Source organism: Nyctibius grandis, chromosome 5 (assembly GCF_013368605.1).
Source record: "Nyctibius grandis isolate bNycGra1 chromosome 5, bNycGra1.pri, whole genome shotgun sequence".
Classification (NCBI taxonomy): Eukaryota; Metazoa; Chordata; class Aves; order Nyctibiiformes; family Nyctibiidae; genus Nyctibius; species Nyctibius grandis.
Genome location: NC_090662.1, coordinates 12013398 through 12033420, shown reverse-complemented (window position 1 = coordinate 12033420; position 20023 = coordinate 12013398). Strand labels below are relative to the sequence as shown.

General features: G+C 37.0%; 1 protein-coding gene across 4 annotated transcripts in view; it reads right to left on the bottom strand.

The window, feature by feature from the left end:
* CACNA2D1 (calcium voltage-gated channel auxiliary subunit alpha2delta 1) overlaps positions 1 to 20023 on the bottom strand; it is a 453094-nt gene that overhangs the window by 13339 nt on the left and 419732 nt on the right. For 2 of the 4 annotated variants that reach the window (XM_068400329.1, XM_068400330.1), the window contains exons 25-38: positions 19886 to 19983; positions 16687 to 16771; positions 16403 to 16465; positions 15359 to 15462; positions 13992 to 14078; positions 13551 to 13618; positions 12163 to 12201; positions 9683 to 9754; positions 8988 to 9140; positions 8842 to 8894; positions 5966 to 6021; positions 5693 to 5822; positions 3348 to 3460; positions 193 to 275 (exon numbers count right to left, since the gene is read on the bottom strand). In XM_068400329.1, coding sequence (XP_068256430.1) covers positions 193 to 275; positions 3348 to 3460; positions 5693 to 5822; positions 5966 to 6021; positions 8842 to 8894; positions 8988 to 9140; positions 9683 to 9754; positions 12163 to 12201; positions 13551 to 13618; positions 13992 to 14078; positions 15359 to 15462; positions 16403 to 16465; positions 16687 to 16771; positions 19886 to 19983 — 1204 coding nt within the window. Of the gene's footprint in view, positions 1 to 192; positions 276 to 1098; positions 1186 to 3347; positions 3461 to 5692; positions 5823 to 5965; positions 6022 to 8841; positions 8895 to 8987; positions 9141 to 9682; positions 9755 to 12162; positions 12202 to 13550; positions 13619 to 13991; positions 14079 to 15358; positions 15463 to 16402; positions 16466 to 16686; positions 16772 to 19885; positions 19984 to 20023 lie in introns of those variants that run through there. The other 2 variants (XM_068400332.1, XM_068400331.1) reach the window with 2 other exon arrangements.

The window sequence follows — 20023 nt, the reverse complement described above, 5'->3', positions numbered from 1 at the left end:
CAGCTGTTGATTTTATGTTAATCATGGGATACTTGAAATAGAGTGGCTATGGTCTAGAGTGAACAGTATGTTTAGTGATAGATAGGTTACCAGGCACCAAGGCACATTTAAACGTAGTTTTCACTGGTCTTCTAAAACAGCTCTACAATAGTTTTTAAAGATAGTCTTGAAGTCTTACAAGTTCAATTTTACCTGTTTGGCTTCATCAAAACAGACATCAGGACCCTTTCTGTATCTTGGTTGTTTGACCATTTCACAAGGATTTGGCCCTTCATCTGTTTCGGTGGTTAAGGAGTGTGACTGCTTTTCATGCATTGTACATTAGCAGGATTAACATTGTGTTTTTACTTTTGTGGGAGCAGAGAAGTTTTATACTAATTCAGATAGTAATGAAATAAACATCAATAGTCTCAGTTCCTTGTTTAAATTAAAGAAAACCAAACCAAACCAATCCTCCAGATAAATCAAAATCAAATACCCTTTTTTATTTTACATTGCTTTAATCAAGAAAATAAACATCCTGCAAGACATTTTAGAACCAGTACTTCCAGAACTGTACACAAAATAAAAATAAAAGCTGAAGTTTTTTTAATATTTTCTGTATTACTTTTATTACCATTGCATAAATATTACAGAAAATATTTGATAGAGTAGTAAACTTTCAATGGTGCTGATTGGTTATAGCGTATGTTACCACTGAGCTATTCTGCTAAAATGAAGATACACAGTAAAAGGAAGGAAGCCTGTTTGGAAAAGTAATGCTATATACAGGCTGAAAATTGCAGTGAAGGCCTATAAGAACTACTGATTTTATTATGTGTACACCTGTATTACCCCAAATATCATAGATAAGATCATCCCACTTTCATAAGGCTTTCATAGTAAATGACAGAAAACCTAATCAGATCTCATTAGCATTTCAGTGATGAAGGAAGACAGAGAAAAAGCTGTCCAAACTAACAGGAGAACAGCAGGAGAGAAATAGGAGCAGTGACACGGTTTTAATTAGTTAAGTGTAAATGTGAGCTAATGCTTTAGCTTACGACTCTGAAATCTGCAATTGCTGATATTTAAATGTAAATACTATGCTTCACATTTGCCACTGGCTAACAAGGGACACAAGTCATTGCATCATACTTGAAAGGCACGGATATGGTAAACTGCAAAACCATCTTCTGTTGAAACCTGCATATATTGCCATTCAGTGTGTTAAGGTTTTTTTATTCCACTGTTGGTAGTACACACACTAAAGCTAAGCTAGAGTGTTTTTAAAAACTTGAGCACCAAGACTTACTTACTTACTTATAGCTCTAACTTATACTTGAAGCAATCCTGTTCGCGCAGTGCTGTGGAATACTACAGCAGCTTCATTGCAATGAGTGGAGATGCCCAATGGAAGAGGAGGCAACAGGATGGGGAACTTAGTTCTACAGATCTACATCTGTCTTCATTCAGATGTTGTCAGACTCACCTCCCTTTTCCTCTGCCGGGGCCCAGCTGAAAGGGAAGTCAAAACGTAGAAATATTCTAAAAGACCACGTGCACAAGCAAAGCTGCACTAGCCAGAAAGAAGCAGAGTCTAATAATAACCATCTGAATAGCACCCAAAGGTCATTCTCTCTGCTTGTGTGATGTTACGCTACATCTGCATTTCACAATGTACCTTAGTTATAGGAGAGAGAATAGCTTAGTACCTCATTGGTGGAACAAAAATAAAAGTTCATTTAGTCAATATAAGCCCACCCAGCTGCTCTGGCTGCCATTTGAGAGCATTTACTGCTTTTTAGAACATTTGGGCCCCTCAGCGAAATGCAAGTCATGTGCCCATTTCCCATCAAACGTGCTTCATTCTCTATAGGAGTGCTGTCTATAAATGCAGACAGTGGCAACAGTTAATCAAACTGTCATGGACTGGAGCCAATTAGAATATTAGGCTGTGTTTACATAGTTCTGTGATGACATGGATATTGCTTCCACCCCAATGTAACTTCCTTTTCAGCCCAAGCATAGATGGAATACCAGTTTTATTAATGCAACAATGAACATATTTCTTGTGCCAAAGAAACACAGTCATCTCTACCACCATCTGCTTTTCTTTCAGGAATGGGAGAGACTGTCTCAACTAACTTCCTGACATGGACAAAGGTATTACTAATTGTTTTCCATATTCTGTCATAATAATCCAAATTATGATTTGATTTAACATCTCTGGCATGCTATCCTCAAGCATATATAGCAGAGAAAAAATTGAGGTGAATTTCTCCTGGTCTAGAATATGTGTATGTTGTTTTTATGTATTTCCATCACCATCACCTACAGGTATCTACTGGAGTGAACAGGCTAAAGGCATAGAGATTGGCATGAAGTGGTTGTAAATTAGCGCAATGTTTCACATGCTTTTAATTTTAATGCATGTGTTGCAAGGACTCCGCTTTGCATATATGCCACCTATGTCTCCAACCAGCTCTGAAGAAATTCTATGCTAGTAGCTGGATAAACTCTATCTTTGATGGTTAAAGCAGTTACCACAAGAAGTAAGCAGTTCTCATTGGCACTGAGCACATACTAAAGTGCGTCCATCACTTCACCTCAGTGTTGCAGGCATCAGTGCAGCATCTCAGCTTTTCATGATCAATTACTCTTGGTGTTGCCCTTCTTTGTTATTTCTCTTGACAGTCATACCATTGTCTTTTCTAAAGGCTGAACAAACCCAGGACTCTCAGGTTCCCCTTGCCTGTCCTGTGCTCCAGATGCCAGCCACCTTGGTGGCCCCTCACTGGACTTCCTCCAGTATGTCTGTGTGGTACTGCGGAGCCCCAAACTGTACACAGATCTCCAGATGTGGTCTCATCACTGCTGAAAAGATGGGATGGATCAATTCTCCCAACCTGTTGACTACACTCTTGCTAACACAGCCCAGGATGCAACTGGCCCTCTTTATTGCAAGGCACAGTGCCAACTGATGTTCAACTTCTTGTCCATCATGGTCCTCCAGTCCTTTCCTGCAAAGCTGTTTCCAGTCACTCTGCCCCCCAGCCTGCCCAGCTGCATGTCATTATTCTGTCCTGGATCCAAGACTTTGCATCTGCCTTTTGGAAAATTCATTAAGTTCCTGTGAGCCCATTTCTGTTTAGGTCCTCACAAATAACAGCTCTGCTCTCTACCGCAGTGACTGCTGCCTCAGATGATTCGTGATACCATCCACAAATATCTGCTGCTTCAAGTACTCCAGTGGCAACCATGCTACTAATATGTACATAAACAGGCTATTTTTTTCCAAATATAATCCAGTATATCATAGCCAAAAATCAATCCACACCACTAAATAACGTGATTTTAAAGGATACCCGGCTTCTCTGCTTGCATCAGTGGCTTTGGGTCACAGGAGCGGCACAGCAGTTGGCTGTCACTAATAATGAATACTAGATTGGTGTTTGAAATCTTCTCTGCATGATAAAGTCTGGAAAAAAAAGCCAACAAAAACCTGTGTTTAAATGAAGCAAGGAAACCCGTATTTGAGAAGGACACACAGTATTGGAATAAAAGTAATCCAACTTCACAGATTCAGTCTGCCTGCTACTGTTTATTTTTTCCATTAAAGAACAGCAAGAAACATTTATAACAAATTTTGTAATCTTTTTGGCATTTCCATGGTTCCCCCTTTCAACTAGACTTATTAGCAGAAAACATGGAAAAGAGCAAAAAATGAATTTAATTGAGTTAATAGCTAGCTCTGTGCTGCTACAACAGTAGCTGTACTGAGAAATAAAATCAGTTCAGCATCAATTCTTCTCCTAACAAAACTGAGAAAACCCCAAACAACAAAAACAAACAAACAAACAAAACCCCAACACATAAAACTGTCTGTAAGAAGAGTGAGAAAGAGGTTTAGGGTATGTATTGGATGTGTATTAGGGTATGCATTGGATGTGTATTTGTTGTATTTTTATGTATATATAATGCCACAGAAGGCCTTTAAGTTAGTAGGGTCATTTTCAATTTATAAATAATTGAATAGGTAGCATTATACCTTTTAAGCTATAGATACTACACTTCATGCCTTAGATACTAAAGTTAAGGGTATTTCTGGATTTTTCAAGGATAACATTTATGTACAATTTAAATATACTGGAAACACAGACAGACCTTCAAAAAAACAGAGAAAAAAAATCTTAATATTTCTTAGTCATTAATAAAATATATTTTACCTGCCAAAGAGAACTAAATTAATAGAATCATAGAACGGTTTGCATTGGAATGGATCTTAAAGATCATCTAGTTCCAACCCCCTGCCACGGGGCAGGGACACCTTCCACTAGACCAGGTTGCTCAAAGCCCCACCCAGCCTGGCCTTAAACACTTCCAGAGAGGGGACAATTCAGGGCAATCTAACAGGTTAGTTGCTTTTAGTGGTTTCTAAATACATTATCATACACACATAAAATAACAAGCAAGTCTTTTCATACAGGTGGTTACCACTCTATATAAGCAGAGTTTTATTACTTATGTGCGAATTGATCAGATTATTTCTGAAATTTCACAGATTATGAGTTCATACCCCTGACTGGGTACAATAAAAGGACTAAATACCTGTTAATTAAATAACTGATGTTGTGATTACGTATCTGGTTGTTTTAACCAGCTGAAATTGTCCTTTCATACTTATTCCCACACTGTGGCACTATTTTTTGCAATATTAGCATAATCATTTCTGTAGTCTTTCAGTAAACTGAACTAAAGAACCCTTCTGAAAACTCTCTAGATTAAAAAATAAAAACAATCAATCAGAAACCAAACCAAAAAAACCTACAAATACCAAAAACAAAACCAAAAAGCCCAGCTTAATGACTCTTCTGTGCAACCAGGTACCACACAAACACGTATTAGCAATGTGGAGAAGGAAGTATGGAAGTGGGAGAAAATGTCTGTGTGTTTTGGCTGCGTTCACCATTTTCCAATGTTCTCTGTCTTTCTTCCTTGGCTTGATATATTGTCTTCAAGGAGTTTGAAATCTGACTGTTATTTTTAATTTCTAAGACATTTTCAGCAACTCCTAATGTATGCAAAGTTTCAACCCAGCAGACTTTTGTATGAAACGCAGAATTAGGTCCAAGTTGCTATGTTTCTGAAGTATCCATTTGTTTTTAACGTAACATTAAACATCAACTTGAATAGGCACATGGCGCCTGAAGAGTATTTCTTTTAATTACAAAACAAAACAGCATGATTTGCTTAATAAGACCCATAGCTCTTCAGTCATGAGCACTATTGACTAGAAGGTAAATTTGAAGATAAATTGCATAATCTTCTTGGCCATCAAAAATTCTAATACATAACCAGATTAAAGAAAAGAATCTTCTTCTGAATATTACAGAATGCCTTTAAGTTCATGTAATAAATTAAAAGAAAATAAATTGTAACAGAGACAAAAATACAATTTTTATGGAGCATATACAGATTATAAAACAAAAATTAAACTAAAATATTTCTATAATTCTTCAATTATTACAATTAAAATTCATTCTAAACAAATACAAAGAAAATGCAATTTATCATTTTATTCCTTTGTCTTCCTTACGTAAGTTTGGTGTAATTAAACCAAAATATATTTTTTGTTCTTATAATGGTGTCATTATCTTTTGTAAAATAAATGAATATCCAAAAGTTATTATACATATTGAAGAAAATTTACCTGGAGCAGTTTATACAGTCTACAATTCCACCAAAAGATTTATCATCATTTTCAAAGAAATACTGAGTTTGCTCAGTAATGCAGCTTGTTTTAGACAGGGCAGCACTGAAATCATCATCTTCCATATCAGCTGACAGAAACAAGAAAATAAATAAATAAACAATGACATTCTTAAGTCACAGACGCGATGGGGAGATCCAAATATGGCCCCCCGCCTAGATTCTTACCTTCTACTTCACTCAAAGTTGACTCTCTAACATTCTCTTGACTTACCTGCCTCAAGAAAACGTGGAAAAGTCAAGCTCAAAAACAGCTGCTGTAAGATAGACCTGAACACAGAGAGACAATATACATTTGTTAAAGGCTTTTTGCCATCTTGGTATTTTACTGTGTCCTTAAAAACTACTCAAATAAGAGCAATTAACAACAGAATCATCATGGTTAGTTATGCTTTTGCCAGTTATTAAAGCTGTGTTTCTTTAAAACTTACAGTTTGACTCTGGTTTTCTTTCCACACTTTCTCCCAGGTCTGCTTTCATACTAATATTTTATTCTACTGTGGAGATTTGCTATCGTTTGTGCCTGTAACTCACATAATGGAAATGTTATCATGCCATCCATGTCCTCCTTTTATACCTCTGCGGGAGGTGGAAGAGGCATGTTGGTGTTCCTCTAACACTTCAACCAACCAGAACTCCTTTTGAACACACTCAGAGAAAATGCTCCTGAATTAGATACTTTACACTGATTAAGGCTCATTAAATTGCTGAGAAGGAGGCAAACACTGGAATACTACAAGTATATTATAAAAATTATTACTGTAGCAGTTGACTTTTAAAATCATCTCTATTCCTGCTCTTGAGGTAAATGGAATGCTGCCAAAACACTTAGGCTTAAAGAACTCCATTTGTTTCAATTTTTTTTTTCACTCATGATCACATTTTTCCTATTTTATTTACTTGAAGTAAGTACCAGCTTGCCACATACATGGCTCCCTTCTCCTCTACCAACCTGTCAAAACAGGAATCACACCAGCTAGGTTCCTTGACTTCCTATTTATGCTTAAACCTTCTAAAGTTGTTTCCTGTCATCACATTTTAGGTTTGCTTCTCCCTACAAATATGACCTGATCTTTCCTCTCTCTCCTCTCTCATTCTGCACTGATGCTTGTTCTGCAGAGAGAAGGGACTGTATAGCTTTATTCAACCTCCAAGATTTTTTCTTTTTCTCCTTAACCAGCATGATCCAGGTGTAAAGAAACTGAATCTGCCTGTCACCTTTCCAGTGGAGGCATTGCCTGAAGGAGCTCTGGATTCACAGCCACAGATTTGTGCCTTGAATCATCAGATAGACAGCACACTAGCCATCATGGATGAGAAGAGACCTGATGCCATTCAACAGTGATGCAATTTGCTGACAGAAAACAGTAAGCCTTCGTGAGGATTCAACAGGATTTACAGGGGATTGAGTCAAAAAAGCAGCCTGGGAAAACTGTAAAATCTTCTGAGTTAAAAGAGCACGAAGGAGAAACGATACATACTCTCTTAACTAAATGCTGAAGTATCCCATATACATTTTGAAAATTATCACTCATGCTTTTATCCCACATTGTTGCCTGAAACACTATAGTTTTCTTTAATAACCTGGATTATCTTATTTCTCTGCATTTGCTTTTGCCAGGTGCCTCACTGAGTCCATTTTTGGTCAGCCCTTTTCACTTTGCTTGCTTAATGGCCTTCTCTGCCTTCTTCTGACCTAGATTCCATTAAAAACATGTCCATAGAAAGTACTTTCATGTGGTGCTTTCAAGTTGAACATCACACAAAATAAACCTCAGGTCTAAATTGAGTCCAGACCACTGTGTCTGATTTGAACACTGATAAACTCAAGTTTCTCTGAGAAGAGCTCAAGTTTCTCTCCTGGATTATTGCCCATCTCCAGTTTTTGAGGTTTGCTGTTGTCCAAGAAAACTGAGATTTTAGCTGTCGCTGTTAACAAAATGTAACCAACAATAAAAACCAACATACAACCTTCATAGTGCTATCTGTGAGAAAATTACTATATTCTTGTTCGGCTGCTATATATTTTAACTCTTAGCTTCATAAAGTAGGTAATTTATTCCAGTTTCATAATTATAAAAAATAAACATCATGAAACTTTAGCAAAAGCAACAGATGGTCTCCAAAGGTACAATTCACACCACTGCAAAAGTACCACACCAGTTCCAATTACTTATCCCAATTTGGCGCTGGGGTAGGTAGCTAGTAGGGGCGTCTATCTACATGTCTCTGAAATAGGTAAAATCATTTCTGTGGTTATTATTAATAATGCACAAACCAAAGTCAAAAGAAAAGAAAGCTCCTAAATGGATCTTCAGTTTTAAAGTGTATCCAGTATTGTGATTGCGAAAGATAAACCAAATTACTGGTGCAATCCTGCCTCTCTCAAGGTCAATCCCAAAACTCCACAACAGCTCAAATATACCTTTTCCCTCATCTATAAAAATGCTAGGACACATGACAATAGAATTACCCAAAATGCTTTATATATATTCGCTTCCCTGAAATAGTTCAGTAGTGCTTTTCACATTCCATTTCAAAGAACCAATTAATAATTATCATGAGAACCTTTAACTGAACTGTGCCATCAGATGACATATCGGTTATCCTGCAGTCTGAAGCAAGACTTCTTTATATTTTGTAATAGAGAAGCTTCATGTGTTTTGGTAAAATGATTCACTGAAGAGCAAACATTGATTTTCTTAAGACTTCTTGTTAGAAAAAGGGAAAGACAATATTCTGAAACAGGGAACCAAGTGATCAATAATTCTAAATGTAATAATTTCACCTGAACCTTCACACTTGCCAATCAGACTTAGACCATTAATCCCAACTCTGCTTCCTAAAGCTGATTTTGTAGAGTCAGAACACACAATCACAAAACCTGGCAAGAGTAGTTTTGAATTCAACTGTTGACAGAACACTGAATTTTCCAAGGAGTTTGGAGACATAGCTAAGAATTTTCACCATGGGAAACTGTAGAAACAAAGGGTTCAGAGCAGTTTGGGGGGCAGGGAGAGATGAATACAGTCTCAACCTACTGAATAATTCTAGTTTGGACATACAGATTTCTGACACACTTGCACTTACCAGGCAGCTGCTGAAGCCCACCATCCGAGATGCAAAATATCTGTTATTGTAGGCTGGGAAAAAAAAAAGAAGAGAGATTATGCTATTTGTAGAAACACCTGCACACTTTTAAGGGAATGTCAGTCACCTCACAAGGGGCTACTGACCACATAAGCAGAACGAAGTCCAGCTCCTTGCTTTGGTTCTTCTTCAGGATCGCAGACTGATTGATAGTCATATGACTTGTTAAAGGCATACAGGGACATGTTAATCAGGTTTCGCATCAGGCCAGGATCAATTTCACCAAAGAATCTTCCAATCTGATGAGGGAGAATATATGGAGATAAGTTAAAGTATTTCCAAGTATTTTTTCTCATAAAAAAGTGAACAGTTCTGATTCCCCCCCACCCCACTGTTTTCCTCTACACAACTCATCTGGTTGTGCTGCTTATGCATTTATTTCTTTGTTTGACTATTTCTCTCCTAAAAGTTTGGTTGGAGAACTCCCGTTAGACAGTAATTGTTAAAGGCACTATCAATGAGATCACCTTGCTTGGGGAAGAGCAAGAGGAGTACGAGACAGGTGTGTGTATGCCATACTACTTGCCCTCACCATCATTTGTTCATTGGCAGCATATCAGCCCAAGGCCAGAGCACAAATGCAACTTGGTAGCAGCATGGTATCTTGCACCATAAATAAGACTGTGAAAAAGGCTAACGAAATCATTGGAATTTTTGATACAGCAATATTTATTTGTTTGGAAATGTTATTCTTAGGGTCAGTTGAGCCTGAAATGGTATTTTTATCTCTTAAAATGTATTCCTATTGCATTTCGTGTTCTGTCTTTAAAAATATACATACCTGTTGTGTATATTCATCCCGATTTGACATCAAAAGAAATCCACCATCGTCAAGGATAACACAGTCCACATGCTATTATAAGAAAGTAAAATATGTTTTGCAGAAAGGATTTGTCAAGAGAACGGTCTGTAAGAAACTATTTTTTCTTCAACACTTCAGAAGTATCTTCAAATCTATGTGGCTCAGACTAAATCGTAACCCCATAGCCAAGGGCCAATATTAAGCTATAATAAGTAGCATTATCAGTATTATAAAAGTTTGTACAGATCAAAGGCTTATTTGTGGCTTAATTTCACAAAAGTTGTTTTGCAAATTCTTATTTGCTCAATACTTTGTTAGCTCTAAGAGTGCTATATCCTTATTAAATCTGATTATAACTGAATCTCAACTCATAATAAGGGACTACAAGTGTGCTTCAGCCATGCTTAAAGTCCTTTTCCATTTGCAGCTTTTAACGGTAAAAGTCTGAAGGGCAGACTCTCAGCCTGCTAGTCATGCTTATTTTCACTTGCCAAGGACTGTAGTGGGTTCCTTCCAGGTGTCAGGTGCAGGAATGGGAAGCCCACTGGTTCCCTGTGCCTTGCACTTGCAAAAGATCCTGGCAGTCAGATTGGAGAGATAGCAGTGAGGCCAAATAGATAACCTCCCAGAGTACCCTTTTTGCTATAACTCCTGCATTTAATGATCTTCACACTCCACAAAAGAACTCGCGGAAGACCGGAACAGAGAGAGCTTTTAAGCACATGGCAGAATCTGATACTGTGATTGACCCTGAAGCTGTGCTCTCCTGAGTGCTAGCAGAGCTACAGGATCCTCAAATCCTAAATGGGCTGGAAACAGAGGAAAGGAGGATGACTAATGACTGTTGAAAGGCATATCACATATTCTGGTGCTTTTCAGTTTGCATTTACCCTTCTCTAAGGTAATTTTCTTCTAATGTTCCTTTTTTTCAGGTTTGTTTTTTTTTTTAATTACAGAATAACAGAATCACAGAATGGTTAAGGGTTGGAAGGGACCTCTGGAGATCTTCTAGTCCAATCCCCTGCCAAAGCAGGTTCCCTACAGCGTGTTGCACAGGGTCGTGTCCAGGTGGGTTTTTAATATCTCCAGAGAAGGAGACTCCACAACCTCCCTGGGCAGCCTGTTCCAGTGCTCTGTCATCCTCAAAGTAAAGAAGTTCCTCCTCATACTCAGATGGAACTTCCCATGTTTCAGCTTGTGCCCATTGCCCCTTGTCCTGTCGCTGGGCACCACTTGGAAGAGTCTGGCCCCATCCTCTTTACACCCACCCCTAAGGTATTTGTAAGTGTTGATAAGATCCCCTCTCAGTCTTTTGTCCAAGCTGAACAGACCCAGCTCTCTCAGCCTCTCCTCATAACAGAGGTGTTCCAGTCCTCTGATCATCTTTGTAGCCCTTCGCTGGACTCTCTCCAATAATTCCTTATCTTTCTTGCACTAGGGGGGGCCCAGAACTGGACACAGTACTCCAGATGTGGCCTCACCAGGGCAGTGTAGAGAGAGGGAGGAGAACCTCCCTTGACCTGTTGGTTACACTCTTCCTAATGCACCCCAGGATACCATTGGCCTTCTTGGCCACAAGGGCACATTGTTGGCTCATGGTGAACTTGTTGTCCACCAGAACACCCAGGTCCTTCTCTGCAGAGCTGCTCTCCAGTAGATCAGCCCCCAACCTGTACCGGTGCATGGGATTATTCCTCCCAAGGTGCAGGACTCTACACTTGCCTTTGTTGAACTTCATGAGGTTTCTCTCCACCCAGCCCTCCAGCCTGTCCAGGTCTCTCTGAATGGCAGCACAGCCTTCTGGTGTATTGGCCACCCCTCCCAGTTTTGTCACCAGCAAATTTGCTGAGTGTACACTCTGCTCCTTCGTCCAGGTCATTGATGAATAAGTTGAACAGGACCGGATCCAGTACTGACCCCTGGGGAACACCACTAGCCACAGGCCTCCAACTAGACTGAGAACCGCTGATCACAACCCTCTGGGCTCTGTCATTCAGCCAGTTCTCGATCCACCTCACTGTGCACTCATCTAAGCCACACTTCTTGAGTTTTCCTATGAGGATGTTATGGGAGACAGCGTCAAAAGCCTTGATGAAGTCAAGTCTTATTCCCTTTCCTGAGGACTTGCCTCTTGCTCTGAAAGTTACCATTACAGTTTTCTCACATTTTTCTTCACATCATTCTTTATTGCTCTTACTCTATTTTTTTTCTTCCCTCTAGTTCTCATAACCTCGTTGAAATGATTTTTGCAGCAACTACTTCACCTGACTTTTATACCCTCTTTCACCCCCTTCTCTCCTAATCTTCATCTCTTTCTCAAGACACAAATTACTAAGTCTTGTTTTCTGTAAAATTAACCTTCAAATAATAATGATAGAAGAGTTGTCTTAGATAAACATATAGAGAATGAGTGAATTTTCATAATCTGCCAGATATTCATAAACTGAACATATTCTTACCATACTGTTTCTCTCACAGCCACAGATTTCACTGTTGCACTAAAAAACAGAACAATATTCTTCACAAAATGTTTCAAAAGAAACTGTATTTTGCAGTGATTTTAATTAATCAGGATAAGAACAAGTGATGTGATTTTCCATATGTGTATATTAATCAAAATTAATTTTAAGTGTGTGCTGTTTATCACAAATATCTCTGTGAACAACCTGTATGCAGTAATTATCAACAGCGCAAGCTCTACTGTCTTCCACCAAGTCTCCGATACATCTTCATTTTTAAGAATGCTCAATATATTAGAGAGAAATCGTTTAGGGGACTTGTCAGGGTGTCAGTGTTGGGAGTACGAAGTAAAAGAGGAAGAAATGTGCATTTCCGTGTCTTTGGGGTATGGAAAGAAAACGCAGAAAACATGTTGCCAAATATCTTTTTTGACCATGAAAAGTATCACTGGTCTCAAAGCATGGGAATCCCATGTGATAAAGGAAGCCCACCACCTCCAGTTAGCTTCTATGGCTTTGATTACTAACATATTTTTTTCTTTTTCTTGAAACATATGTGTACATACACACATAACTGTCTCCTTGCATTATGCTGTAAGCAAAACAACTACAGGATAATGCCGCAGCCATTCATCTCAAATTAATTCTGAGATATTCCGCTGTCTTTCTCTTTTTCAGTTATGTAGTTTTGTCCTTAACTGTTCTGACATTTAGGCAATGCATTTGCCTACCCATTGAACTACAGCTCTAATACTACAGCGGCCAGACACAGTTATTGAATCCCTTAATATACAACCAACCAAGCACCATTGTCTCATCCAGTTGTTCCACAATTGTCTTCATGTTGTGCCTCTCCTTTCCCAACGCACTATTAATTCTTCAGTTTTCCCTTCAATTTAGCCTTTCCTCCTTCCCATTTACACCGAAGCATTAGGTGTAATGAATGAAAGGGTTAAGCACCTATTTCATTAAGTTCTGCTAAAAGGCTGTGATGCTGGTTGCAATACAAATCCTTACTGTTCGCTGCTTTCCCATCCTCCATATTAAATAAAAAATAGATTCACCTTTTTTCTGTCTTTTTTCAAAACCAAGTCTTTTGCAGATTTTATTCATTGCTACAGCATAATCTTAGTAGGGAGTCTACTGGCTGGAATATATCATTTTTCTTTGTCTTTATCCATGTTCTATAATTATGAAAGCAAGACATGTAGAAAATATGGCCTGTTTCGACATAGATTTATTTTGTGCATTTGGATGATTTAAATACCACAACGACTTGGCAACTACACATCAGTGTGACTCTGGCACAAAGAGCTATTAGACCTATTTGCATCTGAAGCTTTGAGGAATGCAAATAAAGTTCAAAAAAGACTTGGTCAGTTGCTTACCAGGCTCTTGATTGTGGTTTTTGTGAAATTTTCCATCCATCTGTTTGCATCAATTTTTATTCCAACAACTAATAAGAAATACATGAAAGTCTTTTTTAGTAAAATTAAAAAAAAAAAAAAAAAGGTAACTGTAGAATCCTAAAAAAAAAAAAGGAAAAATGTAATAACATCTAAATTATTAAACTGGGAAAGGATAAAGTATGAGCTTTGCTCATTTGTCTGACCACCAACATCCTTCATGAGACTAATAAATTAAGCACTCTTACTCAGACATAGCCAGATCTTTGGCTTGATTTCCACTAGCAAGATTAAAACAGTTTCAGAGAAAAGAATGTTATATGAAGTGAAGCTCTTTTGAAATCTTTATTAAATTTCTAATTCATTGTTGAGCAACAACCAAATAACTAATGTATTTAGAGTTTCAGCACCACTTGATCTTACCTGCTGGTTTCAGAAGCTTCCCATTAATTGTTATTTCCACAGCCCTGCTTACCATAATACCTGTTTCATAGCTATTGGCACCACTTTCTGAGAGTATAGAAGGGGGAGAAAAAAAAAAAGGTTAGGGTGATGTAAAAGCCTCTTCCTCTGAAACTGAAATTAGAAATTAATGATTGTTCAAATACCCAGAATGATTCAAAAAATCCTTTTTCAAAAGCACTGGCCCAGCTGTACTATGCATTTATTACCTGTCATAACTCAGATAACCAACATCTGGATGACTAAGGAATACTTTTGTTTACTCTCCTTCATTCACTTTTTGTATATGGTTTCACTGCTTCATAAAGTTACTGTAGCCTTTTTTTTTCTGAAAACAGAGCCATGAGAAGCTTTACACATGTGAGAAGCTCTGTTAAAACCAGGATCAGAGCCAAAGATTTTATCCTGCTGTCATCTGTGTATTTTTCAATGTGGGGTATACTGACACCACTCACTAACCAACAATTACTCCTCTGATGGACTTCAGCCTGTTTTCAACACTGCTTAGTACGAAAAACCAAGTTAAAAGTACATTCCCTGGAGCTCTTTGAGGAACAACAAAGGCTTCAGGGAATTTAGTTAATTACCTTGTTAATATTTAATTGAGAAAAGATGCAATAAATAGGTATGAAATAACAGCAATAAAAGATCCCATATGTTTAAGAGAGGAGTATGTCATTTGCAGTAGCATCTGCTTTTAGACGCTTGGCAAGGTTAATGCTGCTCACATCAGTAACGATCAGTAACCCACTTACTATTGTGCATGTATAGGTTTTAAATATCACAGTATTTCAGACAAACTGGTTTTGGTGAATAACAGAAATTTTAAATAGAATTCAAAAGCAAAGTTTAGATTAAGCAGCAGTGCAGCAGAGTTGTGGATTCTAGACCTTTATACTTGCTCCCTCAAGTTAGGTTTGGTGCTGAGGAAGTATACAGAACTCAGCTCAAATAAGGCTTTTTTTTAGGTAGTGTTATTGTCCCTGAGTGCAATTTTCTTTCACTTCCTTTTAAAATAATTTTGCCAAAGCATCTCTGTAAAACAGTGTTTCAGTATAATAAATGAACACCAGTACTCTGCATGTTTTCAGCTTTGTTAATTCTGAGCATAAAGGGCCACCGGAGTCAATGATAAATTATGATATCCTTTGTTCAGTGCCCTCATAGCCATCTTTTCCTTAGTAATGGGTGACATCCCAAGATTTTTTTCCTTATGAAGTGTCCCACTTCTATTCTTTGTCAGTGTCCTCAACTGGTATGGGAAACTTCTACAAGTACACTTATATTGGACCAGTTAGCTCTGACATTTCAAATCAGCGACGACTTACTGTTGTAGTACGGAGCTGTGAAAATATAGTTGTCATTATCTAAACTCCGTTTATAGAAGCTGACTTCATAAGTTTCAGCATTTTCCAACCAATCTTCTCCTGCCCTAATCACAAAAAAATAGTGATCAAAAAAAAGATAGTTAGAGTCTCATTAAAGCTGTGCTGCAGAAGTTTTTTTTTTTAGTGTTTCACAGTTGGAAATAATGTGAGATTCATTCACATAGTCCTCAGAATTTGTTAGCTTCCACTGGTTAACTGCCAGGTGTAATTATTAAAAAAAAACTTTGGAAAAAAATAGCATTCTTGGAACAACATGGAACATATCTCATCATTTTTAGATATATTGAGACAAATACGTACAACAAAATATAAAAAAACCCTTTATAACACATGCTATCTGTTGAGAAATCATCCCAAAAGATTTTATATCACTAATAACACCAAAATAAAAAAGAAACTGATTTGGGGAGTAAAATTCATTGGCATTCTCCCATTTTGGGGAAACACAGAATAACCTAAGAAAATACATAAATTTGCCATTTACCAGTATATCTGTACTGGTGCCCTCACTATTCCCAGTCACTCATGGGGGTGTTTAGTTGATTATATGACCACTTTCATGTTCCCTTTTTGCCCTTTGGTAATGATGCATTTTTTTCTCTTGAAGTTCCTGGACCAAAAGAAAAATCACCTACTGCTTTACAGTATTTGCAGCCTGACAGCCTGCCAAACAAAGGAGTGCTTAGGAGTAATTAGGGATTAGCATGGCCCCACGACTACTACAGGGCACTGCTTTTACTGCTACTCTGCACTGATTGAAACTTGGATTATAAGGACTTGCTATGGAAATAATGTTACAGATCAGTTTCAAGCAGTGACACAGGTAAAATCAAAGAAAACCAAGACATTCCATTCATTTCATAGTTATCAGTACAGATTTAACTGTAGGAGAAATTGTTTTTCATTCAATAAATCCATTATTTATCATTCCATCCTTTCAGGTTTCAAAATTATCATATTATACTATTTTATAATAACTGTTACCTTTTTGGGAACACTCTAGTAATTCCACCATCCGTAACAACAAATTGTGCAACAACACCATCACTGTAAACAAAAATAAGATTTAAAATGAAAATTGACTGAAATTCTCACAAGTTCCTATGCCAAGGTTGTCATTTAAGTGCATAACTACGAATTAAATAACTGTCCTGTGTAAATATTAACTGTATATCTGTATACGCACACACACACGAATATTATTTTATCATCAAACTTTGCATCAAAATGCATCAAAAAAAATCGCAGTCAATAAAAAGAATACTTACAGAGATAGTTTACTCCAATATTTTTGGGCAAGTTCATTTGTAAATCCTGCATCCAGCAAAACTCTAATGACCATATCAGTATTACCTATCAAAAGAGTTAAGACACTCATCTGAAACTATATGACATGGAGTTTCACCAAACGGCTAAAATGAAACACTGAGTTGTCAAGATGCTACAGCCACAAAAAATTAGGCTATTTCTATTAGACATACTGTCTAACTTCAAATTACATCAAGTACTTACTGTTAAATAGATTTCTCTGACACTGTCGACTTCACTTAAACTTTTCCTTCTTTGTATCCTAAAAAACTATCTTTGTGTCATAAGAATAAGCAAGGTGATAAGGGTACAGGTCCCAGCTTTGCAAAGCCCCTGTGTTAAATTTGGAAATTAACCTGGTTTTAAAGCACGTTTTCATTCAAACACTTTTAATCTCAGGTGATGCAATGAAACAACACTTAATTCTTAGTTATACTTACTCTTACACGCTACAAAAATTGAGATAATTCAACTACAATATAAATAAATCAGCGAAGTCCCGTTCTCTCAAAAAAACCTGTTTGCCATCTGAAAATGGGTAGAGGGAAATAAACTAATTTTGAATTAGTAACTTAGATGGATATGTCATTTTTTAATATCTTTGAAAAGATGGTTTGAAGTCAGTGCTTCTCAAGCACCTTTTTCAGTAACACTTTGCAAGAGAAAGTTCTAGGAATGATCAACAGAAGTATGCACACACTTTAATACAGATTTTACAACTATGGAAAATAAAACAGGGCTAAATTGAAGCTGAATAATGTAAAGGGAAAATCTGGTTCTTGGTCTTCAATGTCACACAGTAAATCAGTGTTGGTAAATCAGTTGTTCCGTGACTGGAACCTGCAGCTCTGAATTCTGCCAAACCCCAGCCGCCCAGCCTTGCTGAGGAGACTGAAAATGCCTTCTGGCGAAAAAAATAAGAAAAAAAACCCACCAACTTTTCTTCAGTTTTGCCTCATAGAGAGCCATGACGTGCTCTGTGCTTCACCCTAAGTCTCAGATTCCAGAAAAGTGTTATTGACCTTTTTTTAAAAAAAAAGCCCTAATTCAATATATTTTCACAAAACAGACCAATAGGGGCATGTATTTGGGTATTGAAAAGTTTTGTAAGCTTTAGCAAAAAGGCTTTTTCATAAAATCCTGAATGTGTGAGCATGCTATGCACAGAGCCAGCAGCTTTGACTTACCAGCAAGAAGCACTGTCTCATATCATCTTAATACATCAATTTAATTCCCATTAGATGTATTTACATGGCTTATCTAGGTAAACCTGTTAAACTGCATCGAATGCCACAGAATCACCTTCCCTAGTCACATGCATAATGTCATAGTATAGTACATAATATAAGTTAGGGTACTGTTTTAAAAATATTTCTTCAGCTGGAAGTAATGACAAAACCCCACTAATTAACATAAGGATGAAATTTGGAGGGTCTTGCTTCATCCACATTTTCCTAGAAATTAAATTGAAATTCTGCCTGAATATAAATATCAAAATATGTCAGAATTATATTTATCTCTGCTAATAAAGACTCCTAATATTTTACTGGATGCATTTTTTTGTTTAGGATCCCGTTGTAACTGCATGCATCTTCACAAAGTGAGACTGGCTTACATAAAGCAGTCGTCAAAGACAAGTAGGGTCTTACTGCCCAGTAGCTGCTCTTACTGTCCCCTTAGTAATGACAGAGGTAGTTGTCTGTCTTCCTGGCTAACTGCCAACAGGTTAAAGTTGGATGGGGTGAGTAAAAATATAACAGGCATTAAACTTACAGTATATAGATTATTTCAATTTGGGGATTTTACTAGTTATTCCTTTTTGAAAAGCATTTTTAGCTCAGATAACATCCACAGCCACTGCCTTTAGTCAACACTGTTTACTTTTTCAGGACACTATTTTTGAAGTAACTTAATTATTAGAAAAAAGAAAGAAAAAATTAATTTTGTTGTGGATTCCAAAATGAAATATAGCAATAATTTGATAACTTTTTGGCACAATTACTTACCTATACACTCTAGTGTATACTACAATATTACTAAATATGTCCTCAATACTAGCTTATGTAACTAGTGAATATTAAACTAGAATTTGCATTTATTAACTGGTTTAATCAATTGAGGTGAATGCTTTCATTTCCAAGATTGAGTCAAGGGACTCCAGTAAAATTTCAGTCAGTCAGCAATGTGTCAATGAATAAGATCACACTATTAAGAACAACAACAAATACCCACACATGCACAGTAAAACAGCCTTTTGTGACAAGATCTCATATCTAAGTGGACTTTCCTTCAGTTTTATGGTCTAGCAGAGAGATTCCTATTGAACTGATCAGCAATCCCTGACAGCAACAGGTTAAAAATACTCAGGGAATGCAAGACAAAGAAAATGTTTATTCTAAGTGTTTATAAATTATTAATAATGCTAAACAGACTTGCATGCATAAACAAATAAATCCAAACATTGAATATTTCATGAGAACAAGACTTTAATGCACTACTGATGGTGCATTCAAAAGCGTATTTCCTCATTTATTCTAAATAGTTTAAGTATGTGAGTATCTTCCCAAAGCCCAGTGCTCACCACTGCAGCAGTTACAAGGATCTGTGGTCTTAAAACAACTCAAGCCCAAGTGAGAGCTCTTTAACCAATTTGTGAACAAGCAACAGAACTTCCTTATCTTTTATTCTGGTTAGTGGTTATATTGGTTCTCAGCTCCTTTTCTTTACTTATTTTAGTTATATAAGCTGACAAGAAATCAGACTGAAGATTTCATTAAAAGATTTTGAAGTCTATTTGAGATACTTTGGCTCATATGCTTTAGAAAAAAACTATAATTTCAAAATATTTGGACTGTATTAAAACAAATGGGTAGTTGTTGTCTGCTAGAACGTAACACTGAAGGGAAACATGGAAAACATTGGATGCATAATGCCCTGCAAACGTTCTTAAATGAACTCAGAAAACTGCAAACTAATTTCACAATGTCTAACTTGGGTTGCAAAGTCCAACACTAGGTGTGTTTCTACTAGAAAAAATCAGTGAAGATAAAAACCAAAACCAAATGATTTGGGCATGAAAGCTGCCATTTTAATTAATTTGCATTTATGTGTAAGTATTTTCCTAAGGAAAAATTTCAGTGATTTGAGAAGAATACTTACAAGATGGACTGCTTGGAGTATTTCTGTCAATAAATTCATTGAAATTTAATAGAAATTCAGTGTTGTTTTCTGATTTTTTTACTTCGTTACAGTATTCTCTGAAAAACAACGAAACATCAGTCTTCTCAGATTTGTTTC